This window comes from Penicillium samsonianum (assembly GCF_028829775.1).
Source record: "Penicillium samsonianum strain IBT 33392 chromosome Unknown utg000003l_segment0_segment0, whole genome shotgun sequence".
Taxonomy (NCBI): domain Eukaryota; kingdom Fungi; phylum Ascomycota; class Eurotiomycetes; order Eurotiales; family Aspergillaceae; genus Penicillium; species Penicillium samsonianum.
The window spans coordinates 4,098,441-4,121,963 of record NW_026643261.1 but is presented as its reverse complement, the minus strand read 5'-3'; the positions used below and the strand labels follow the sequence as shown (position 1 = coordinate 4,121,963).

General features: G+C 49.4%; 12 protein-coding genes across 12 annotated transcripts; 6 read left to right on the top strand and 6 right to left on the bottom strand.

Moving 5' to 3' along the window:
• Nucleotides 1-11: 11 nt before the first annotated feature.
• On the bottom strand, nt 12-1,636 carry N7471_005170 (putative ribosome associated DnaJ chaperone Zuotin). Its single transcript, XM_057277889.1, has 3 exons — nt 1,413-1,636; nt 1,215-1,355; nt 12-1,164 (listed from the first exon to the last, which is right to left on the bottom strand). The coding sequence occupies exons 1-3, from the start codon at nt 1,563-1,565 to the stop codon at nt 121-123; spliced, it is 1,338 nt and encodes a 445-aa protein (XP_057137499.1). The 5' UTR covers nt 1,566-1,636; the 3' UTR covers nt 12-120.
• Nucleotides 1,637-1,965: 329 nt separating this feature from the next.
• On the top strand, nt 1,966-2,470 carry N7471_005169 (LYR motif-containing protein; the record flags this gene model as incomplete). The annotated part of the gene is made up of 3 exons (XM_057277888.1): nt 1,966-2,041; nt 2,106-2,282; nt 2,376-2,470. The coding sequence occupies 3 exons, from the start codon at nt 1,966-1,968 to the stop codon at nt 2,468-2,470; spliced, it is 348 nt and encodes a 115-aa protein (XP_057137498.1).
• Nucleotides 2,471-2,804: 334 nt separating this feature from the next.
• slt11 (Pre-mRNA-splicing factor ECM2) lies at nt 2,805-4,019 on the bottom strand (the record flags this gene model as incomplete). Its single annotated transcript, XM_057277887.1, has 2 exons — nt 2,805-3,818; nt 3,882-4,019. The coding sequence occupies 2 exons, from the start codon at nt 4,017-4,019 to the stop codon at nt 2,805-2,807; spliced, it is 1,152 nt and encodes a 383-aa protein (XP_057137497.1).
• Nucleotides 4,020-4,516: 497 nt separating this feature from the next.
• erg6 (sterol 24-C-methyltransferase) lies at nt 4,517-5,768 on the top strand (the record flags this gene model as incomplete). The annotated part of the gene is made up of 3 exons (XM_057277886.1): nt 4,517-4,720; nt 4,780-4,814; nt 4,874-5,768. The coding sequence occupies 3 exons, from the start codon at nt 4,517-4,519 to the stop codon at nt 5,766-5,768; spliced, it is 1,134 nt and encodes a 377-aa protein (XP_057137496.1).
• Nucleotides 5,769-6,245: 477 nt separating this feature from the next.
• N7471_005166 (ankyrin repeat domain-containing protein) lies at nt 6,246-8,297 on the bottom strand (the record flags this gene model as incomplete). The annotated part of the gene is made up of 1 exon (XM_057277885.1): nt 6,246-8,297. One exon carries the CDS (start codon nt 8,295-8,297, stop codon nt 6,246-6,248), a length of 2,052 nt encoding a protein of 683 aa, XP_057137495.1.
• Nucleotides 8,298-9,442: 1,145 nt separating this feature from the next.
• Nucleotides 9,443-10,071, bottom strand: N7471_005165 (uncharacterized protein; the record flags this gene model as incomplete). Its single annotated transcript, XM_057277884.1, has 2 exons — nt 9,443-9,961; nt 10,021-10,071. 2 exons carry the CDS (start codon nt 10,069-10,071, stop codon nt 9,443-9,445), a joined length of 570 nt encoding a protein of 189 aa, XP_057137494.1.
• A 991-nt stretch (nt 10,072-11,062) lies between these two features.
• N7471_005164 (putative acid phosphatase) lies at nt 11,063-12,410 on the top strand (the record flags this gene model as incomplete). The annotated part of the gene is made up of 3 exons (XM_057277883.1): nt 11,063-11,254; nt 11,308-12,321; nt 12,375-12,410. 3 exons carry the CDS (start codon nt 11,063-11,065, stop codon nt 12,408-12,410), a joined length of 1,242 nt encoding a protein of 413 aa, XP_057137493.1.
• A 1,409-nt stretch (nt 12,411-13,819) lies between these two features.
• On the bottom strand, nt 13,820-14,219 carry N7471_005163 (uncharacterized protein; the record flags this gene model as incomplete). The annotated part of the gene is made up of 2 exons (XM_057277882.1): nt 13,820-14,164; nt 14,217-14,219. The coding sequence occupies 2 exons, from the start codon at nt 14,217-14,219 to the stop codon at nt 13,820-13,822; spliced, it is 348 nt and encodes a 115-aa protein (XP_057137492.1).
• Nucleotides 14,220-15,818: 1,599 nt separating this feature from the next.
• On the top strand, nt 15,819-17,063 carry N7471_005162 (uncharacterized protein; the record flags this gene model as incomplete). Its single annotated transcript, XM_057277881.1, has 1 exon — nt 15,819-17,063. The coding sequence occupies one exon, from the start codon at nt 15,819-15,821 to the stop codon at nt 17,061-17,063; it is 1,245 nt and encodes a 414-aa protein (XP_057137491.1).
• A 26-nt stretch (nt 17,064-17,089) lies between these two features.
• N7471_005161 (uncharacterized protein) lies at nt 17,090-17,422 on the top strand (the record flags this gene model as incomplete). The annotated part of the gene is made up of 1 exon (XM_057277880.1): nt 17,090-17,422. The coding sequence occupies one exon, from the start codon at nt 17,090-17,092 to the stop codon at nt 17,420-17,422; it is 333 nt and encodes a 110-aa protein (XP_057137490.1).
• Nucleotides 17,423-18,268: 846 nt separating this feature from the next.
• Nucleotides 18,269-20,176, bottom strand: N7471_005160 (MFS transporter; the record flags this gene model as incomplete). The annotated part of the gene is made up of 3 exons (XM_057277879.1): nt 18,269-19,276; nt 19,332-19,721; nt 19,775-20,176. The coding sequence occupies 3 exons, from the start codon at nt 20,174-20,176 to the stop codon at nt 18,269-18,271; spliced, it is 1,800 nt and encodes a 599-aa protein (XP_057137489.1).
• Nucleotides 20,177-21,818: 1,642 nt separating this feature from the next.
• N7471_005159 (Zn(II)2Cys6 transcription factor) lies at nt 21,819-23,496 on the top strand (the record flags this gene model as incomplete). The annotated part of the gene is made up of 2 exons (XM_057277878.1): nt 21,819-22,616; nt 22,669-23,496. The coding sequence occupies 2 exons, from the start codon at nt 21,819-21,821 to the stop codon at nt 23,494-23,496; spliced, it is 1,626 nt and encodes a 541-aa protein (XP_057137488.1).
• Between the last annotated feature and the right edge of the window lie 27 nt (nt 23,497-23,523).

Sequence of the window (23,523 nt, the reverse complement as noted above, 5' to 3'; positions counted from 1 at the left end):
AATATACTGCGTTTAGATAAGAGCACCATCCATTTCTCTACTCTATGTGGCGTGAATAGTCATGATCAGGAAAGCCTAGGTATATAGGCTACCCCTCATCTATCTGGTAGACAAGAATATTTAAGCGAAGACCTTGGCCTCGCCGGCCTTCAGCTTGCCAGCATCAACAAGGCGCTTAGCCTCGCCAGACCAAGCGGTCTTGACGGCAGCGCCATCGGTGCCGGCGATGGTGAGCTTCTCAGCCAGAACGGCGAGCTCATCAACATCGATCTTGGCCATGATGAGGTCGACATCGGTGAGGACACCGTCGATATCAGCGGCAGTGGGCTCACCGGCGGCGAAGTAGTTGACATCCTTGACGGAACCCTTGAGGATACGCTTGTTCTTCTTGGAAGCGTTCTTAGCGGCCTCCTTGGCCTTCTTGTTCTTCTCACGATCAGCCTTGGCGGACTCCTCAGCGTCCTTCTTGCGCTGCTCCTCGGCGGCCTTGGCGTTCTCCTTCTCCTCCTTGAGACGGCGAATCTCCTCCTCCTTGGCGAGGCGCTTAGCGTCCTTGCCGGCACGAGCCTGCTGGCGGAACTTCTTAATACGCTCATCGGAAGCGAGACACTCGTCAACGAGCTCACGCAGACGGACGGTGTCCTCAGTCTTGCGCTTGCGGCGGGCGTTGGCGTTCTTCTTTTCGACATGACGCTTTTGGTCACGGCTCTCTCCATCATCAGGCACATCCTCATCGAGGTACTCGAAAGTCCTCCAGCTGTCAATGTTGTACCAGAAGTTGTAGAAAGTCTCGACGTGCTCCTGGGTGCTGTTCTCGTCTCCGAGTGTGGGCACAGGCTGCTTGTTGGAGAAGCGACCCTCGGCAACAAATACAGGGGCCCAGGCCTTGTAGAACTTGCTACCAGTGACCTTCTTAGTGGGGGCCTCAACGTCGGCGTTCTCATCGACGGAATCGAACTGACGACGACGAGTGGGGTCGAGAAGCAGATCGGTGGCCTTCTGAATGCATTTGAAGAAGCTGTCGTTCTCATCGCTGTTACCCAGGGCGGCCTTCTTGTCAGGGTGGTGACGCAGGACCTTCTTGCGGTGAGCCCGCTTGATCTGCTCGGGGGTTGCGCGCCAGCGGTACTTTTTCAAACCCAAAACGGCGTAGTGATCCTGGCCCTGCTAGGAGTTAGAAAGTAATCAACCAGGACAAATGTGACATTACTGACCTTCCAGTCCTTGGCCTCACGGGCAAGCATCATAGGGTCCTCATCTTCAGAGATATCATCATCCTCCTCAGTCTCTGTCTTCTTGACGTTGTTCTGGGCCTGGAGGCGCTCATCCTCGGAGAAAGTACGGTTGTGACGAGACTAAAGGGTGGTTAATTTTGATGAAACAAAAAAATTGAGTGAATCTGGAGAACTTACTCGGCGAGCGTGAGCCAGGAAGTGCGGGCCAACGGGCTCCACGTTGCGCTTGGTGGCACCGGACAGAGCACCGACAATCTTGAAATCCTTCTCACCAGCCCAGCCCTGGGGCAAGGTAGGGAGGGAAATGTCAACAACTTGAGCAGCAGCCATTGTATAATGGTATTGGTGATGGTACCAAGTTGTGTGTGGAGAGCATCGGGTCCCGCGATGGATTTTTTTGCATACATTTTTTTTCTGCCCCAAATATCCGCCCCTCCAGCCAATCACGGGGTTGTATGTTTTCAAGTTTCGAGATTGGCGATGGCGCCAGCCAGCCAGCCAGGCCTACTTCTTCTATTAACTTGTACATTCAAATTTTCTTATCCGGTCGATCTGCATTCTTGTCCAGACAACTATAACCCCTACATCACATCTACAGTACCACCCATAACTTCATCCCATCTCCTTGTCCGTGCCGATCATCCGCAGCCACAATTTGCAACCTGTGCTTCTCGACCTGTTCCTAAATACACTCACGTCTATACTTCTCTCTCACATTCCGCTTTTCATTATGGCCACCTCCACTGCTGCTGCTGCTAAGAGTGCCTATCGGCAACTCCTCCGGTCTACCCGGGTTGTCTTCCACAGTTCGTTTGACAAACACAACCGCCACTGAGGCATCTGTTTCCCTCATACTGACGTCTGCTATAGACGATATCCCAGTCCTCGTCGCTGCACGCCAGGAAGCGCGCCAGAACTTTGAGAAGAACCGTCGCCCCGCCGTTGACACTGGAATGCAAATCAACCATGCAATCGAGGTTGCAAATATCCTGCGCCACAACATCGTCCAAGGCTCGAGGCCGCAGGGAGATGAAGCTGCTAAGTGGGGTATGTGTTTCATTAATCACGCGATTTCACTTTGTAGCTTGGTACTCATAGTGCTCATACAAACTGTTTACTAACGAGCAATTGTTTCTACAGAACTCAATATCCACGAGCAGATCGAACGCGGTGATAACGATTCTATCAAAGTCGGCGAGCAGGATGTGAAGATTCACAAGGCCTGCTCGTCATGATGGGTTTTACCTTCCTGCCATGATTCTCAGTTGAATCTGAGCGCACTCTCCGAGTCCATTCAATAGTCCAAAACCGACACTGAAAACGACGTCAAAGCCAGTCTGCGAGCATATGTCAAACTGATGGCATATGGAACAGTAAAATAAGCTACGACATTGACCGGACATGTATTATAAGATACCCGACTCTTTTATTTATTGGCGACTTCGGGGTATGTTCGATTGAAGTACATAGATCTGCATAGAATAACCCAATCCTTGATAACGCCCGCTCCGAACCCTAAGTTACATGCAAGCTCAATTTGATTTAATGGTATATCTCAGCAAGTTTTGTTCAATCGCCATTCATGCTGGCGTACTGGACCTCACCCGATCCGGGTGGCGGTGCAACAACATGAGGCTGAGCTTTCTCCTGGCCAGCACCCTCGCCTGCAGAGGTAATGGCTCGTCGGTCTGCTTGCTTACCTTTACCAACCGATCCCACAGTCTGGCGACCCTCGCGGGCATTTTGCATTCTCTCTTCACGGTCCAGGTTATCTAGTGGCTTCGGCTTTCCCCAGCGAACACGGAGAGGGCAGCCCTGAATGATGGCCTTGCCTTGGCAGTGGTTTGCGGCGGTTTCGGCGTCCGCGCGGTTGACGTAGTTGATGAAAGCACAGTGCGAGCGGTGGGAGCAAATAAGTGACCGCAGCTGACCGAATTCGCTGAAAAATGTGCGGAGCGCATGTTCAGGGAGATCATCTTCCACGCCTGTAATGAACAAGGAAGTGACGTTGGGATCCGTAGGGGGAAGAATATCTGCAGCCGAGGGCGGCAACTGGGTGGTACTGGGGAATGGGCGACCCCCACGGCCACCACCTCGTCCTCCACGGCCTGGAAGGCGGTTTCCGACACGGCTTTCAGTAGTGCGAACCGGACCGGGTCCATTTCCATAGCGGCTGTTTGTTCGTGGTTGATCCGTCGCTGTACCTTCCTCTACTTTCTCTTCCTCGGCAGGTGCTTCGACTCGTCGGGGCTTGCGGTAATATGGTTCGCTGTTTGCAAGGCGTCGCAAAAGCTCACGAGCCTTGTCGTCTGTCTTTTCGTATTCTTCGATAGCACCACGCCCCTCTTCAATTTCCTTCTCGTTGTTCTGTGCGTAATACTCGCGATTGATGGAGCTTTCCGGTCCTGGGGCGACCATTTTGAGAGCAGCATCACGGACGGCAAGGGGAAGGCCGAACGACAAATCTAACATGCAGCATTGACAGCAGTTCTTCAGGCGCGCGCATGTGAGGCAGATGATGGATCGCTTTTGGCGGGAGGTCCGATCGGCCTTCCAACGGAAGATAGTGAAGGGGCGCGTGCACTAAATATGTAGTTAGTATGTGGTTATGAATTAGCTTCGAGGAAGCAAAAAAAAACGACTTACAATCTTGCATTCTGCGCCATGATCTTCCTTGATCATCTGCACGTAGGGATTTTCGGGAAGGCAGTTCTCACAGACAGAGGGAAAGTCTGTCGACTCCCAGCCGGATCGGTTCAAATCGTGCTTAATTTGGGGAGGCATGTCGGATAGTATGGAGTTAGTTGATCCGAGAGGTGAGAGCTTCGAAGGTTGGATTATCAAGATCAATCGAAGTGGCGTGTGGCGCAATGTGGCTAGTAGATCACGTGCATCTAATCCTCAGGTCACCTTTTTTCCCACCGGGAGATACAGCGTCCGACTCAGCCACAGGCCGGAAGTTGGTGTCCCGTGAGGAAAAAAGAGTGTGGCCACTCCCCCAGAGGACAAAGCTCGGTCTAGTCGTTCGGAGGAACCCCCCTGATTGGCTCTCCACTTTGGATTGTCAAAAAGTTGCTTGGGATTCGACTCTTATTTATTTCCCCTTTCTCCTACTCCGAGTCGCTATCCATTCCCTTCACTTGTGCTCTCTTGCTTCGCTTCTCTTGTGGTATTTCCAATCTTGGTTTACCTTGTCTTTTTCTCTTGAATCTTGGAAATTGACGCTTTTTGCCTCCTTTTACAATCTACCCCTTTTAATCTTTGCGACTCGTTTCTTCACCATGGCTCCCTCTGCATTGGAACGTGAGGACAAGGCGCGTGATGCCGCCTTCAACAAGGCTTTGCACGGCAAGTCTGCCAAGGCCCAGGGTGGTCTCGCTGCCATGCGCGGAAAGGACGCCGCCGCTCAGAAGGCTGCCGTCGATGAGTACTTCAAGCACTGGGACAACCAAAATGCTGTTGATGAGACACCCGAGATCCGTGAGGTATGGCACTGCGCATCCAAAACAGTTGATTCTTATCGCTAATATTTCGTGCGTGATAGGCCCGCAAGGCTGAATATGCTACCTTGACCCGACAGTACGTTCGGAAACAAACTCCATTGATTGACGCTCCCCATACTGATGATTCTTTTACAGCTACTACAACCTGGCCACCGACTTCTACGAGTACGGATGGGGTTCTTCGTTCCACTTCTGCCGCTTCGCCTACGGCGAGCCTTTCCACCAGGCCATTGCCCGCCACGAGCACTACCTTGCCCTTCAGGCTGGTATCACGGAGGACATGAAGGTTCTGGATGTTGGCTGCGGTGTCGGTGGTCCTGCCCGCGAGATGGTCAAGTTCACCGGTGCTCACGTCACCGGTCTGAACAACAACGACTACCAGATCGACCGCGCTACCCACTACGCGCACAAGCAGGGTCTCTCGGACAAGATGGCCTTTGTCAAGGGCGACTTCATGCAGATGAACTTCCCCGACAACAGCTTCGATGCCGTGTACGCCATTGAAGCCACTGTCCACGCCCCTGAGCTTGTTGGTGTGTACAGCGAGATCTTCCGTGTCCTGAAGCCCGGTGGTACCTTCGCTGTGTACGAGTGGCTCATGACCGACGAGTACAACAACGAGGATGCCGAGCACCGTCGCATCCGTCTCGGTATCGAGCAGGGTGACGGTATCTCCAACATGGTCCGTATCTCCGAGGGTATCGACGCCATGAAGAACGCTGGCTTTGACCTGAAGCATCACGAGGATCTCGCCGCTCGTCCCGACCCTATTCCCTGGTACTACCCGCTGGCGGGCTCGTTCAAGCACATGGGTTCGGCCTGGGACTTCTTCACCATCGCCCGCATGACCTGGTGGGGCCGTGGCCTTGCCCACCGCTTCGTCGGTGCCGGCGAGTCCATCGGTCTCTTCCCCAGGGGTTCCCAGAAGACCGCCGACAGCCTGGCCTTGGCTGCTGATTGTCTGGTTGAAGGTGCTCAGAAGAACCTCTTCACCCCCATGTACCTCATGGTCGGTAAGAAGCCTGAGTAAATCTTGAGCAACAACGGTATTAGCGGTCTTTCTGTGTAAAAATATTACCCCCGGCGTGCACGTTCTACCCTGGTGCCCCTCTTCTTATTTCATTTCATCTTCTTTCTTCACGTTACCCGTCACCAGGGGATTTTTCTTGGCTCAAATCTGACCCAATGTCGGCAGAGAACGAGCTGCGTGCCGCTTTCTCCTAATCGATGGTGTCATTAATTTTTCCTTCTCTTGTTTCTTTTACCTGTCAAGATAGCAATGTAATAGTCATTGAGTCAAGAATAACGAGCAAAGGATTGGTATTGTTTTATGTTAGTTTTATCCTATGTATTCGTAGCATACATACTATTTGAGCTAGATACGGTACACCTGGGCATGTCTTTGGTTGATTCCTTGGGGTTATTACGACCGACACTGGAAGAGCTATCTAGGGACTATTATGATCTGCAAGGGAAACTGTTTGAACAATCAATCCTCCTTGTCATATTATAAGTATCCTGAAACCAAAGGAACAAACTCCGGTTTGAATCCTCTCGTAGTATCATATAGCTCCCTGGCACCATATGCACATAGCAACTCTACCATAGCTGCACTTGGATAGAGTCGAAAGGAAGTCGAAGCCGAAGCCCACCACAGTATTGAATTTGATGAAAAAAAGCATGTAGGCCCCCCAACCGTGATATTTGGATCTGCTCCACGACGAAGCAGTAATTCCGCCACTTCAACACTACCTTTCCAGACAGCTATATGGAGAGGTGTCTGGCCCATCACAGACTCATTCACATCTAAACCCATGGCAACCATCTTCCCAATGAACGAACAGTTCATAGACATGGTCGCATGAAGCAGTGACGTCTCCTTCTTCCAGTGCAAGACAAGAGGGTCTGCCCCGTGATCAAGCAAAAGCTCAGCCATTCTATAATGTTTCAGCTTCATGGCCTTCGCTAGAGGCGAGAGTGGTTTCCCCGAGTGGTGGGTTTTTGAGCCATCAAAATTGCGCCCATAGTCATTGGGATTGGCACCACAGTCAAGAAGCATCTTGATCGTATCGTAGTGGAAGCGCGATATAGCCCAGAACAGAATTGATTGATTTCGGGATGCTAGTTTCGGGTCTGCACCATTTTCAAGAAGCAACCGCACAAGATCATCCCTACTAAATGGCCAAAGCGTTCTGTGTCCCCGAACAGCAAGCCAAAGAGGAGTGATCCCATACTCTGGATCGGTATAGTTGGGGTTGGCACCATTCTCCAGCAATAATGACACAATCTCGTTACTGGGGGAGCGGGCAGCGCGCCTTGAATGATTTGTATTTGACACGGGAACACCAAAATCGACAACAGCGAGGCAAAGCGGTGTTTGAATAAGACTGGATCGAGTCCCACGTGTTTCAGTATCAGCACCTTCATCCAGGAGCATCTTCATAACTCCCTTGAGCCGAAGTAGAGTGGCAAGATAGAGTGGTGTTTGATTCTGCGAGTTCCCCACGTTGATTCCGGCGCCTAGCTCTAACAATCTCTTTACTTCTCTGGGTGATCGTGCTTCTATTACGGCAAGACAGAGCGGCGTGTTGCCCCCGCGGAATCTTGTATCAATATGGACACCCAATCGAATCATCTCTTCAAATAAAGGTAGACAACCGGTAGCGGCTCCTAGGTAAAGAAGCATAGGGCCATACCTCTCCATGGTATGTGGATCTTCCAGTACCATGGTCAGTTTGGGAAGATCGGAAGCTAGAGACCTGGCAGGCTTGCCTCCACAGTTACAGAAACCAGTTCTCTCAAGGACACCGCTGCGACTCAGCAAAAATAGGGCACACTCTATATGACCGTTTGCCACAGTCGCAGGCACAATCAGCGCTATTTTGTGCATATATTGTTTGCAAGTGAGATTCTCATACTCTCCTGTTGCAAGAGTGTAATCAACGCACGGGATATGGCCACCTTCGGCAGCCAGGCGAAGAGTTGCTTTGCGTCCTGGCTCGTCTTCATTCATCAGATTTGCGAAATTCGTTTCCCACATAATTTCTGGACGGAGACCTCTTCCTACAAGGTCTTTCATCATATTTAAATGGCCATTTTTTGCAGCCTGGCCAAGAAGCTGCGCATCACAGCAATCGTGGGCACATTCCCCATGAAGATCAGCGCCAGATTGAAGAAGTGTATTGATCATAGAGACGTTACCCCCTTGCACTGCCCAGCAAAGTGGAGAATGGAAGATTCGACAGTCGTGTGTTGGAAATCTCAAATCTCTTGTTATGTTTGATGAGTCTACTGCCAGAGACTTCTGAACGACAGTGTCATAGCCGTGGAAGGCGCCGAATGCCAATGATGTTTGGCCACAATGTTGTGCATTAAACTTGTACAAGCGGGTTTCCAACTTATCATAGAGCCATTTATTTGTTTGTGAAAGCGCGTTCAAGTCTTTTTGGGTTGCGATAGAAGCGTCATTGTTGCCTGGTTCCGTTGCGGCGAGTTGGGAGAAGGGGCAGTCGATTATAAGCAGCACGAGCTCAACAGGTAGATCTAGGAGTGAAATCATATTGTAATGGGATAGAGGTATGATCTACCTGGAGAATTGTTGTGTGTCGAGTACACAAGACCTCTAAGGTGTTAGCTGACTGAACACTTTCGAGAGCGTTGAACTAGCTGGGGCTGAAGCTCGGGCACCCAAAACCCCATGTGGGGAGCCGATCCCTACCCAATGTGATATAACCCTTGGGGTTCTTGAGTATCGAGTATCTGGGTACCAACTTGGGGCTGTGTAGAGATTTATGAATATGAAGTGTGATATTATCAGATGCCAAAGGGAGGTAGTAAGCTGGGTGGCACTTTGTGGAGGGCACATGGCGGCTACATGATTACTGGGGTCGGTGCCTGAACTTATGGGCGCTGCATTTGAGGCAGTTTTATCCAAGCAGTCCAGGATTAGGGGTATCTTTAGTATTTTGGTCTTTCCCCTAGATTGTTGCTCACTCAATTTTCTCATTCCAGGCACACACTGGTCCCGATGCTAAAACCGAAAAGGGAAGGCCCGACCCGGCGCCCCCCCCCAACTTCGGCGGATCGCCAAGCCTCAAACCCCAAAATCTAGCCCTACCAGGTCTACAGTATATGTTAATTCAACACATAAAGGGCCAACAGGGACTCGTTTCATCCTATAGTAGTCCATGAGAAGGTTGCGGGCTATCTCCGGTGCAACTTTGCTTGCCGTTCAGACATGCGCGCATTTCACTGTCCTCTGTTGTCCTATCAGATTAGTTTCTCTTTGCCACCACGGACTCCACTTATGCACCATCCAGCGCGCTCGGGACGCTTCATAATAGTCAAAGAGAAAGGTACAAATAGACCCATAAGATCTGACACTTCCACTGCCCAGTCTGCTCATGCCCATTGATCTCTCACGCTATATGTCTATTCTCGTTTATTCTACTCCGTACTCCGTACTGATATTGTGGACAGCATCGTTGAAGATGCATATCTCAACTCCCAAATAACGGCTGCGTTGTATCGTTCGTCACCGTTGTATCTCTTTAGAAAGTGCCTTTGCACAATATCTTTGCCCAAGTCTACTGATGTACGTTATTGCGTCTTCGAGCTTATGTGTTAACCAATATGTGTCTGGTCTCGATGCTGATACAGGGTACGCGTAATTGAGTTGGTAGTCAACAACAGAGCAAATAAAGCCTACATTTGCTTCTTTGGCGCATCACCTCCATTCTTTGGTGGCTGCCGTCCAGTCATATTTCCTCTTCCACCTCTAAAAACCCCATCCCCATCCACCATATCCAGTAATTCATCAACTCCTTTCGCACCAATCGACACAGCAACCGCCTCGATATTCACGAATTCTCCAGCTAAACGCACAGTTTTGAGCGTCAGTCCACCGTCATATCGTTCTTTCGTCTGAACTTTCACTAATAGTAGTGTATTGCCGTCTTCTGCCGTCTTCTCATCAGCAATAAGGAAGAGTCTTGGCTCCACAATGCTCCCCTCCGCGTTCTCAGTCAGAAATCGCGCGATATCATGAGCACTCCATCCGACAAACGGGGAGGTAAAAGAAGTTCCAACGAGTGTTTGAGTCACCGAGTCCTTGGTGTAATGGTGGATTGAATTTCTGGTCGTCTCGGTGAGGAGAATAAGTGTTGCCGGGGAGCTGAGATTTGCGACTTCATGGTATGCTACGTTAAGAATGGATGAGAAGACCTAGATTCATAAATTCTTAGGACTTTCAGGATTTTCCAATGAGAATTAATTATATTTACTGAAGGGGAAATCTCATGGATGCCAGCGACGCTTATGAGTGATTCTCCCATTTTGTATTGGTATGTTCAAGATGAGCGTGGTCTGTGGCACAAGAAGCACTTGAAATGCGTCCAAAATAAGTTCAAATCAGGGTTTGAAGCTGGAAAGTGAACTATTGTTTGAAAGCCGGTTGGATCCATCGATCACCTGGACGTGGATGCAGAGGTCACGTAAGTTGGGAAGGATCTCGGGTTTGTTTTCTTTGTTTTCTCATCCATAAACATAACCTGGGAAACTGTTAGTAAACTAGGAGAAGGAAGAGTAGGAGAGCTGCTGTTTCTATTCATGAACAAACTGGTCTGGTTTTAGCTAGATTTGAGACAAACAGGGCATAACACAAAATTTAATCTAACCTGAGTCTGATATACTCCATGTATATGCACATATATATAGCTAGTCGACCAGAATACTATACTTGATGAGTTTATGTATGTTGTAGGTCTTCTAGGGTGGAGACTCAAGGCTTGAGTTTCCAAACAAGAAGCCAAGAAAAGGTAAGCATATGTAACTCTGGGCACTAAAAGCTTTTCTGCGTACTCCGTAATAATATATGAATTAATATATTTTGTATACTAGTACCAATTTATATATGATCACATTGGTAAAAGCAGCCCAGTGTATGGTCAGCCGAGTGCTATACTTGTCCCCGTGGGCCCCAGGTGGTCAGCCAGTTAGGGCACGGACAGCTAAAACGTGCAGCGCAAGGACCACCTCCGGGCAGGTACCCGGTCCACTATCTGCTATTCACCCAATTGAATCGTCTTGTGACTTTAATTTAGTTCAGTTCAAGCCTTAACTCTTCCGGATAAAAGGCTTGGAAATGCAGCCAGTTAGCCCTGCATCGATCACAACGTGGTATCGGTTACACAACGGGCGCATTCTTCCAGCCGATGAGGGGAATGTCATGCCTCCAAGGTTGACTCAAATATAAGATCGCGTGTCGCCCGAATCTGCTCCTTTGTTACTTTTATAATCGCAGCTGCTACTACCGCGATCCCAAATATGTTCACCAAACAAACTCTTCTCACGTTCGTCGGGGCCCTGGCCCTGGCCGCGGCCAAGACTACCACTGAACAGACCCCAACTCAGGCTGAGATCGATGCAGCCCGTGCTACGGCCCTGCCTTACTCTCCTGTGTCAAACGTAAAGGGTTTGGCTTTTGATCGATTCGTGAACATCTGGCTCGAGAACACAGTAGATTTCCCCCTTGCATAAATAACAATGACTACGTGCTCACCCCTTTGCAGGACTATGAAACCGCTGCTTCAGACGAGAACCTGTCCAAGCTGGCTAAGGAGGGTATCCTTCTGACCAACTACTTTGCCGTCACTCACCCCTCGGAACCCAACTACTGTGCTTCCGCCGGAGGTGACACATTTGGCATGGACAATGACAACTTCCTGCAGATCCCCGCCAATGTCTCAACCATTGCCGATCTGTTTGATACCAAGCACATCGCTTGGGGTGAGTACCAAGAGGATATGCCTTATGCCGGCTACCAGGGCATGCGGTACCCCCTCAGCGGTCCGAACCAGTACGTGCGCAAGCACAACCCGATGGTTCTGTATGACTCGGTTACCAACGACGCCGTGCGCCCACGCCAAATCAAGAATTTCACCACTTTCTACGATGACCTGGAACACCACAGTCTTCCCCAGCATTTGTTCATCACACCGAACATGACCAACGACGCCCACGACACCGACATCACTGTGGCCGGCGACTGGGTCGATCGCTTCCTGCCTCCCCTGCTGAAGAACGAGTACTTCGCCAAGGATAGCCTGGTGCTGGTCACCTTTGACGAGGGGGGCAACTATTCCCACCCCAACCGGGTCTTCAGCTTCCTGGTTGGTGGTGCTATCCCGAAGGAACTGAAGGGCACCACCGACGACACTTTCTACACACACTACTCAATTATCGCCTCCCTGTCCGCTAACTGGGGTCTTCCCTCGCTTGGTCGCTGGGATTGTGGCGCCAACCTGCTGAACATGGTCGCTGAGAAGACCGGCTATGTCAACTGGGAAGTTGATACCAGCAATGCCTACCTCAACCAGACTTACCCTGGCCCCCTGTCTACCAAGAATTATTCCTCCAAGTGGGCCGTTCCTGCCATCAAGGGCAAGTGCTCTGCTGGCCATGGTATTGCTGAAGTTGTGAAGAAGACCTACCACGGTCTTCACCCTACCTACGATTACACCAGCCCTGTGCCGTATGACGTGAAGAGTGGAAACAACGTCGGCATCAAGTACCAACGTACTCTGGTATGGACCCTTTCCCTTTCTTCCTTGGATGATTCAATGCTAATGATTTACAGAAGGACGGTAAGACGGAGTCCCGTATCACTGCGTAAACCAATGATCCCTACATGTATATATGGTGCACTGCCACTACTGTTAGATGTGGACATAAGTAGTTGTCCTTGTGTATAAAATTTTGATTGAATGCTATGTTGTCCTACCACATTAAAAAGGGTTCTCCGATTTTGCTGGAACTATTGTGGATCCGCTGGATGGTTGTGACTTCCAACATACAATCAACACAGACTATGCTGATGAGCATCGGGTATGGAGACATCCTCAGTTTATCTCTACCCCACGAAATTGTTGAGAATCCAGCTTAATTCTTAGTAATTAACATGGAGCTTTGAACGCTAACCCTAATTCGACGTGCTTTATGCATTACGAATCACCATGCCTTTCTCGCATGCCAAGAACCTCGAGGTCCTACGGAATCGAGATTAGCGCCGTCGATGCAGTTTGCCGTCTACACCACCAATTCCTGTATACAACCGCCAGTTTCAGTTTGTTGTAGCACAGGAAGTTATTTTAATTCAGGCTGCATTCAGTCAAAGAATCCAGGAGAATCTAGCACTTAGTGCTATCACCGCTCATTCAGCTCTTTCTCTTTGATTCTACCACTCTATTTCTATTAAAAATTGATCAATTGAGAGATTCCAGGGGGAAGAAGGAGAAGCCTATAAATATGGGCTTCTTTCTATGTATGAAGAGATTAGACAGTTTACACTTTCATTCCTGGCGCTAGTTATACCTATAGTTCCATTTATCTTTGCAAGAGATACTCCCTTTATTTTACATGCTGTATAGTTACTCTGTGTACTATTTCAACAGAAATATATATCTCCACAATCAAAGTATATATTGCGCCACTAATAATGCTCGGACTTTTGGAAAATAAGAATGTGAGATAGACAAATCGCCAATAAAATGAGGATATTATGTATACGCAACCTTCTACATGAGCTCCGGTTTCCCCTTCTCCCTTTCAGACATCCTTTTGGTGGCGAATCCTTTGGGCATATGCAGTTTGGGCGCGTCAGACATCATATAGATCATGTTACACTACGGATGACCTCGTGTAGAGACACTTGGTTAGTTAGTTAGATAGTGCTAAAACATGTCTTTCCCTCCCTAGTTATTGAAATAGTGTAGTTTATCTAAGATTTGGTACCTTGAGATATTCCCCGCCCTGTTACCCAAAATCGAATGCTGACCCTATCAAAAGTTTCCATTTCGACAATTTCTCTTGGAACCACAACCCAATTACAGGCATTAGTACTATAGCCCGAACTACTCTGATCAATAGATCTGGCTTCGCATCCACTAGACCCCAGCGGGGATCGGTATTCAACAAACCAATCAGTGGTAGTGGGATTGATTTCCAAGTAACTCCCGAGGTCTCTCAGATCGCAACATAGTAGCTTTGCGGAGAGTTCAGCCTCGCCACATGGCAACTTGTTTTCTAACGTTCCCAAAGGAACTCGAGGGGACGCCAAGACCCTAGAAGCGCCACATCCTGGAGGCGTATTGAGACTTTATCATGACGTTTTGAGAGTTTTGCTTTGACCTTGAACGCCTTTGCCGCGATCTGCAAGCCGTGTCCCGAGTATCGGCTCCCGGTCGTCTCGTATGATGAGTCGTGGGCCCTTTCAAGCGACGACCCCAAACGGGTGCCACGCGATATGTACCTAGTCATATCCAACATGGCATCATTGCGGACAGAGCGCATGATCTTATTCGGGAAGGTACCGAGGATTGTCGCGCCGATGCTCATATGCACAACAAGTCGGGGAATTATGTTATTGGTCTAAGAGAAAAGTTAATGTAAAAAGTAGACTTGTACTCCGTAGGTACCTTACCATGTCTACCAATGTAATTTCCGTTGTTTCATTTCCGCAAACAGAGATTTTACTGTCAAATCGGACGTGAATTGTCCGAAAATGCCCGCTCGACTAAGAGATTTCCTTTTCAGTTTTTTTACCCGAGATCTTGTGTGGGCCCGAATATTTTTTTCCCTCCATTTTTTTCCCGTATATCTACTTCATACGGAGTATGGCCAAATATACATATAGCCAAGATATGAATTTAGCCAAGATATCTCAAATGCTTCGCCTCATGATAGTTTCTTGGAATCGTCTTGGAAAAGACTTGGAATTGCTTGGTTGATGAGCCAAGTAGTGGTAAGCAAATATACCCACCTTGGAAAAGTCTTGACTTGTGAAAGTTCGAAATCAACTCTCTTTGAAAGGATTATCCCTTCCGAATGCGGTGTCTTGGCAAATGGATCCACTTTTACTTCCCGAATTCTTTTTGACTTCCTACAACATATGTTAAACCACCTGTCTCACTGTCTGAATGATTCCCGAATGGTTTCTTCTGGAAGGGCTTTTTCGGGAGGGGCTACTTCGGGCATATTCGAAAAAAAATATCCGTAGAGGAGACTTTCTACATAAGAAAATCTCAGAAGATATCAAGGTTGTTTGACCTTACGGGTGGACCTGAGTAAGCCGTTAGTCCATCCATGGATATCCAACAGCCCTCATGTCACTACGGAGTATGCCTCGTGATCCCGATGATCATTGCTCAAGACGGCATCCCAGCACAAAACCCCGGGAAATTAATGTACTTTGTACGGCTGAACTGTCGCCGTAACCGGCCGGGGCATCGGGCATGGCGAAGTTCGGAACCTTGGAAGGAAAAAGGCAACTTTCACGAGATCTTTCTGAGTACGTAATATTCGGGCACCAATCGGCAGAGCGTGAGAAAAAAAGAAAGAAAAAAGAAAAAAAAAAAAACCAAGGGACTACCAATTGCGGCAGACGAATAGCCAACGAATAGCCAACGAAATCTTCGGCCCCTGACCCACCTCCCCAATTTCCAATTCCCCATGGTTACAGGGCCGTGGAGTGGTCGTGGAGGGTCGGATAAGATTCCTTTTGCGGCCAAACACCGTCGCCCGCAACCCGCAACCTCCAGACGCCTCCAGGCGTCCCCCAGGAATCAAATTTGATCCACTCCCCACAAAAGCCTGGAGTCATGAGGGAAAAAAAAACCCTCCCCGATGAAGCCCCCTACGTAGCGAATATACGCGACTACATACAACGTTGTTGAACTAGCCTGGTTTGATATATTACCAAGGCCAAAAACGGTAAACCCAAGCCGCTCGGAGTACTTGGCAAATCTCGAGAGTTTCTTGTCGCATCCCCGCAACCCCACTAGCATGGTCCTTGGCCCCTACTTGGCCCTCCTTGGCCCATGGCCCCCACGGCGGGTCGCAAGACTTGCCTATCCAATGTTGTAGCGCCGCCGATGTCACTCCAAACTTTTCTCCTCTTGGCATTGAATGGACATGGAGACCGAATGCATAAAGGTACAGATCCCCCCAGTGTCTGAGCTTTCTTTTTTTTCCCCTCATGTCGCTTTGGTTTTTTCCTCTCCACATCTAATAGAGGACGTTCATCATGTGGACCACAACCTCCGGCTTGCGGGGCAAGAAGCTCCATATCGCCATTACATTTACATCCGTCGTCGGATTCTCACTTTTCGGTTATGATCAGGGTTTGATGTCCGGTATCATCTCTGGTGACCAATTCACCAAGGAATTCCCCCCTCTCCATGGTACATCCGAGCACGTCGCCGTCCTGCGTGGTGCGGTCACTGCCTGTTACGAATTGGGTTGTTTCTTCGGTGCTATCTTCACTATGATGTACGGTCAACGTATTGGCCGCACTCCTCTCCTGGTGGCCGGTGGCCTCCTCATGATCCTCGGTACTGTTATCTCTACTGCTGCCTCCGGCCCACACTGGGGACTGGGCCAGTTCGTTGTTGGACGTGTCATTTCCGGCCTTGGAAACGGCATGGACACCGCTACTATCCCCGTCTGGCAGTCTGAGTGTTCGCGTGCTCACAACCGTGGTTTCCTCGTCTGCTTCGAGGGTGCTATCATCGCCGTCGGTACCTTCATCGCATACTGGCTTGATTTCGGTCTCTCTTATGTCGACAGCTCCGTTCAGTGGCGATTCCCCGTCGCTTTCCAGATTTTGTTCGCTATCCTCGTCACTGCTGGTGCTCTTATGCTCCCCGAGTCGCCTCGTTGGTTCGTCATGCAGGGTCATGACCAGGAGGCCCTCCAGGTTCTCGCCCAGCTTAACGATAGTGCTGTCGATGCGGATGATGTGCTTGCCGATTTCAATCTCATGAAGGCTGATCTGAAGGCCATGGAGAGTGTTGAGGCTAGCAGCTGGGCTATTCTCTTCACTGGTGGCAAGTCTCAGAACTTCCAGCGTATGATGATCGGTTGCTCTGGCCAGTTCTTCCAGCAATTCACTGGTTGCAACGCCGCTATCTACTACTCGACCCTGCTTTTCGAGCAGAACTTAAAAATGACGGGCAAGCTTCCCCTGGTTCTGGGAGGTGTTTTCGCCACTGTCTACGCTCTTGCCACCATCCCATCCTTCTTCATGATTGAGAGGGTTGGTCGCCGTAACCTGTTCTTGATTGGTTTCCTCGGCCAGGGTCTCAGTTTCATAATCACTATGGGTTGTCTCATCGATTCGAACGCGCAGAACGCTAAGGGTGCTGTCGTCGGTATCTTCCTATTCATCTGCTTCTTCGCCTTTACTACGCTGCCTCTGCCCTGGATCTACCCCCCGAGATCAACCCCCTCCGCACCCGTACCAAGGCCGCCTCCGCTTCCACCTGTATGAACTGGATCACCAACTTCGCCGTCGTCATGTTCACTCCTGTGTTCTCCAACCAGTCCGACTGGGGTATCTACCTCTTCTTCGCCCTTGTCAACTTCATCGCCATCCCCTTCGCCTGGTTCTTCTACTGTGAGACCGCCGGTCGTGATCTCGAGGAGATTGACATTATCTTCGCCAAGGCCCACGTTGAGGGCAAGTGGCCCTACCAGGTCGCACAGCAGATGCCCAAGCTCTCCATTGCCCAAATTACCCAGATGCAGAACGAGCTGGGTCTCGATACCTCCGATCTCCAGATCAACACCGAAGCCGAGAAGGCTGAGACTGCCATGAGCAGCAGCAGTGAGGCCAAGCACGACGAGTAAATGCTCCAACCATCGGTTGCCCTTGGTTGATGTCGGCTGAGTGGAATTCGCGGAGCGAATTGGATTAATCATTTGTCTCGGATCTCATATTATCATGTGACCATAGATTCCCTATACCCCCCCGTCTAACGGCAAAGCGGGCAGACTAGTATGTAGATAGTCTGCTTTGCGATCTCTTTTTATTTTCTCTATATTTCATTTGATCTAAATACATACTTTTTACCCTTATCAATCTTCTAAACATTCTTGTAATGGGTCTCAATGCTTGTATCTCCACTGATGATCCCTCTTGCTCGAGTCTGCAGCCCTACGATCAGATCAGCACAGTATTCCCTCCGCAGTGGCGATAGAAGAAGCGAAGAAGTAAAGAAGGCTTGGCAATATCATATACTTAATTCATATACTGAGACTTCGGTGCAAAGTTGGTCAAATTAACCAAGGCATTCTATTCAGATTCAACTTTGTGTACGATATACGACGTATCGTATCTGTGAGTGTTGTAGCCCATAAGCAACAAGGACCTTGAAAGGCCCTACAGATCGAACGTCGATTGGAGGAAGTTTAGGAGAGAAATGCCCGTGTCTCAAACTGAGAAAAATTCGCATGTGCTTCGGCATAATCCCGTGTCCTGAATAAAACAACTTAAGGGATCCAAAGTATTGTAGGGCCCGAATCCTGAATCCGGAGAGCCGAGGCATTCTTGACGACAATCTCGGACACATGCCAAAACCTGCCGTACTCGCCATAACTTCTTAGTTTCATCGTAAAGGAATTAAATATTAATTGAGCCATTCCCAAAAAAAAAAGTCTAACCATACTAGTATTAAAAGTTAATTCGTCAATGACCTAGCCAGCGGCAAAAGTACTCTTTTTTCTTAGCGTCTCCCCAAACTTCCACAAAAACACCGGCGCTGGCACCCCAATGACAATAGCCACGAACGCCAACAAACTATTCCCCCACCCATAGTTCAAAGCACTATACAAATACGGTGCGAAAAGCGGAAACCCAAACCCAGCTAGCGAGCGCAGAAACGAACCAGCAGCAAGCGCACTAGCCGCAAACCGTGTATATGTATCAACCATATAAGTCTGGATACACTGGAAGGCAATAATACTGCCAGTACCAAACAGCACAGCACCGATGTTCGGCGCGATCCAATGGCAGTGGTACTGAGCGGTCCAGCCGTAGATAAACAAGCCAGCGGGGATAAAGAAGGCGCCGACGAAGAGGAGTGGAACGCGGAACTCCGGTTTTCCGACGTCGGCATTGCGGGCCTTGAGACGGCGGTAGATGCGGTCGTTTAATGGGGCGCAAATTTGCGAGCCGAGCCAGAAGCCTAGTCCGAGAGAGATGTAGTTCAGGCCGCCGATGCCGGTCGATTCGTTGTAGTAATTTGGGCTTGTCCACAGAGTGGGGAATGTTGAGAGGACGAGGTACATGATTCCGTAGATGTAGGCCATGAATAGGGCGAGGACTTGGACAATTGGCTGGGTGAAGAGGAGGCGGAAGGGACGGATGAGCGAGCTACGCAGGACTTCGAGCAGGGTCTTATTTTGGCGCTCTGCTTCTGTTTGGTAGGATTCGTCGCCTGTTTCTTTGCGCAGGCGGACGGCGCGGTCGAGGAGGATTTTCGGGCCGTAGCTCTCGCGTAGGAAGAAGAGGCCCATTACTTGGATTAGGCCGTCAATTATTGAGGTTGAATAGAATACCCAGCGCCAGGTTGTGTTTTCGGCGATGAAGCCTCCTGCGATGGGGCCGAGGGCTGGGCCTAGGAGTGGTGCAAGACTATAGATTGCGATTCCCTTTCCGCGCTCTTCAGCCCGGAAGCAATCTGAAAGGACCCCACCGCCGATCTAGATGTAGTTAGATATAAGCTTTTCTTGGGGGAAGTTTTGCGGCTTGGCTTACTGCTAGCGGGGCACTACCTCCTAGTCCAGCGAAGAATCGGCAAACGATCATTTGGACTTTCGTTTTTGATACCGCACACCCGATGTTGAAAACTAGGAAGAAGAGGTTGGCGAGTTGCAGAACGATGGTTCGGCCGTAGATCTCTGACAATGGCCCGAGGAATAGTGGGCCAACAGCGTAGGCCAGAACGAAGATTGAGAGCATAAGTTGTAAGACTATCTCATCCGTGACCTTGAGGTCCGCTGCCAGTGATGGCAGTGCCGGTGCAACCATTGACGAAGAGACCGGCGAGATGAATGTGAATAGTGATACGGTGATGGTGGCAGCCCATTTCTTCTTGCTGCTCCAGTTTTTCGGGTTTTCGGGGTCTTCAGGACCGTCCCATTCTACCTGTACGACTGACTTAATACTGAGTGCAGATTTAGGAACATGGAACAACCTACCAATTTTGAATCATGACGAGACCGGTTCGACTTTGCCGTCCTCGATTTCTCAAGTTCGGGCTGTGTAGCATCGGCTTTTTCTAGATCCAGATCGCGCTCATTCACAATCCCGTTCCGCACTTCCTGGATAGTATCGGGCTTCTGCTTGTTTTCGACGAACGGTTCACCATTGTTGGACCCATCGTCGCTGTGGTATACTGACTGGTCATTGAGATGTCGTCCTGAATAGACTCGATCCACCTGGGCCATTCCTGGATTTGATAAAGACCGCAACCTCGTCCTCAGCGAACCAGCTAAGCTCTGAGATCGTGACTGCGTTCTTGATGCCTGAAACTCGGAATCGGTACTGGATATGGATGCCGACTGTGATTTGGTTGAGCCAGATTCTTTATGGTCCGACATTATCGATGCTCCTACGGAGAACCAATCGACAATAAATGGGGAAAGGAATGAAAATTTTTATATGCAAAGCCAACTAAATGGGCACGCGGCACTGATTCCCTAGAAAAAACGAACCAGACGACAACAGCGGGGAACGTTTTTATATCAAATCAATAGACACAAAAAAAAAACAACAGGCAGACAGACGGCATATTCCAACCGTTGCGAACGGCGATAAAGCAAAAAGGATCTTAACACCGCCAGAAGAAAACCCACAGCTCTCCAATTTGCAATATTGAGCATAGTGATTGGCTGGTACTTAAAGCTTGACACGAGGGTGACCTTGGCCAGACCCCATTTGCCCCTCTGTTTATCACAAAATTTTATGAATACCGGCGGCCTGACCCGTCTTGAGTTGTCATTAGGGCAGTGTCTATGCGGAGAGAAGCCTGAAACGCGGTATTCGTGGCTCCGTTTGCAGCCTCAGGTGTCCATTGTCGGGTCTTCGGCACATGGGTCACGTGTGGTGGCTGATCGTCAATACCATATGCCACATTGGGTGACCGGTACATGGGTTCTCCCGGTTCCGGGATACCATTTATTGGCTGACATTCGTGTTTGGTTTATGTCCGTTACATAAGTGGGTATCCCCGGGATCATGCAGCCTCTCGGGGATTACTTGCTGGCGAAATTGTTGATATGTGAGTATCTTCTTCGGATGTCCGATCTTTTTCGGTGGTGCGAATTACGTTGTAATTTTTTCATATTACTCTAGACCGCCGGTTTATAGTGCATGGCTGATGCCCAATTGTTTCTTGTTTTGGTGTTCCTGAGAACTAAATGCACCAATGGAACTAACAGAGCAGCAGTACCCAGAAACCCTGAACTACACAGAACTTCATTTGACTCGGTGCAATAACCAATATTCAAACAAACGTTCTCGAGTCCATCAGTACTGATCCAAGGGGGTGTTGCACTGTGATTACCAACACGTCAGAATGATGGTAATCAATAACACCCTGAATAGTGTTAATCTGATATGCTGACCCAGGGAAGTATGCAGTGAAGTATCCGTCGAGCGTCAAATTTGCTGTCTGGCTGTCAAACTACAAATTCAAAGACGGGTATGTCCAAATCCAAGTATGAGGACCATCTTACGCTCATGTGGCGGGTCTGATCGTGGACTGATTAGTTACTCGTAATTTCTTGCTATTGTTGCAGCACGTGACATAAGTTGACAACATGCTTTCTTCAACGCATGGCCATTTCCAGTTGGATGACCCTTGGGTTACTGGGGAAGAACTCGGGCTCGGTGTTTTTCTAGAGATATTCGGTGGAATTCTGTGCTTGAGTGCTGCATATAACGATGTGTGGCATGCAGAAGCTGAGGTCCAGGGCTTTCTAGATATATTCAATACTGTGGTGGATTATTTGCCGCCGAAAGTACCTTGAGACATACAATCAAAGGGGCTAAATTATTAAAAAGACATAAAGAGGACCAAGACAGTGTTTTGTACAGGCGTCTCTAAATGTATAAAAGTACGTTGGCCGGCTCGGGAGTTCCAGGTTACCCCACACTTTCTTATCTCTGCCAAGATATACGATTGCTGAGATCCCCTAATATCCTGCCCAGGTGCCTTCTTCTGATCTCCTTGAATCAAAGATGCCGCCAGATCGACGTGTGCAGCGAATTGTTCGAGTAAGAACTGGTTGTTTGACCTGCAGGCGTCGCAAGAAGAAATGCGACGAGACACGTCCAATCTGTGCTGGCTGTCGGCGCAATGACCTGGGCTGCCAGTGGCCCCCAGATGTACCTGGCAAGAGAGATCCCAGCCATGAGGACGAATCTCAAGCATCTGTGACAGATGAGTGCCGACCGAACATTTTTGATGACATTGAGCAGCTCGATGAAATGTCGATGCCTAGAAGTCCCTTATCACAACGAGCGCCATCTGTTTCATCGAGTGTAGGGCACTCGGTGATTGGAGACCAGTTTGAAGACACGATGCTACATGAACAGACCCATAATCAACGTCGATTGTCAACAGCTACCGAGGCTACCACTACCAGTGATGCTCTTGTCGCCTCTGTCTCAATGGGGAACGTGCTGCCGCGCAGCCTATCCTTGCTGCCTGGCTATGATGCCGAGTCTTATCAGCTTCTCAGTCATTACCTGGCCACAACAGCTGACTGCATGGCCAATGGCTCCACGCCTGTCAACCCCTTTCTGGTACAGATTGTACCCCTGGCATTTTCTAGTGACTTGCTGTTGCAGCTGGTAATCACTCAAAGCGCCGCTCACCGCGCGTTTCGATCACGGGACGAATCAGATACAATTGCCCACAGTCACTACACAAAAGCTCTCCAGCATTTCCGCCGTGGAGTAACGGACTTTATCGACGGGAAAGAATCGAACCCTCTCATGCTCCTAGTGGGGGCACTTCTAATGTGTTTCACCGAGGTAGGAAATCCATGATTCAAAAGTAATGTGTTCAACAATCTAACGAAACCAGACAGCAAAGGGTGATATGAACGGGACAATATTCGACCACTTATCCGCCGCGAACTCGCTGTTGGTCAAATTGCTTGCCCAGAGCGACTCGGCAGTTCCACGAGACTTGAAAGATTTCGTCATAGAATACTACACCTATACTGCGACCGTTAGCATGATCTCAATCGATGCTCGCTTCAGCGGGCAGCTCTTCTTAAACTTGGATCTTGAACAACAGTCGCGCCAATTGCTTCGGACCCAGTACGTGGGCAACTTGTGCGGTTGCTGGCTGGAACTATTGCTGCTGATCCCGTGTATATTCGATCTCGGCCGACAGTGGATCATGGACGACACGCAGGCGGTTGTTCCAACAGCTGATGATCTTGCCATGTTTGCATCCATCCAAGCCCAGATTTTACGCTGGTCGCCTTATCCCAATGTCGGGACGGAGGTCCGTCTGGCTGGGTTAATTTTCCAAGAAGCCATGCTCGTCTATTTATACACCTCCCTAGGTGGTTTCCAATACACCAGGGATGGAATGTATAAAGGCATGGTGGAAAATGTAGTGACAGAAGCCATGTCATACCTGGCTGATCTGTCGCCCAGCGCGCGCATCAACTCTGGCCTCTGTTGGCCGATTGCTGTGGTGGGTTCATGCCTTCTCAACCCCGACCAACAGGACTGCCTACGAGAACGATTGAATGCCATGACTGAGACATTTGGTCTTGGAAATATGCACCGAACACTTCTACTCCTCGAAGCAATGTGGCAATCACCTGCATCTGAGGCCGGGCCATGGAATATTTGTCGAGCAATGCAGCAAAACCAAATATGGATCTCATTTGCGTGATATTGATCGTCATTCTGTTACTCATAT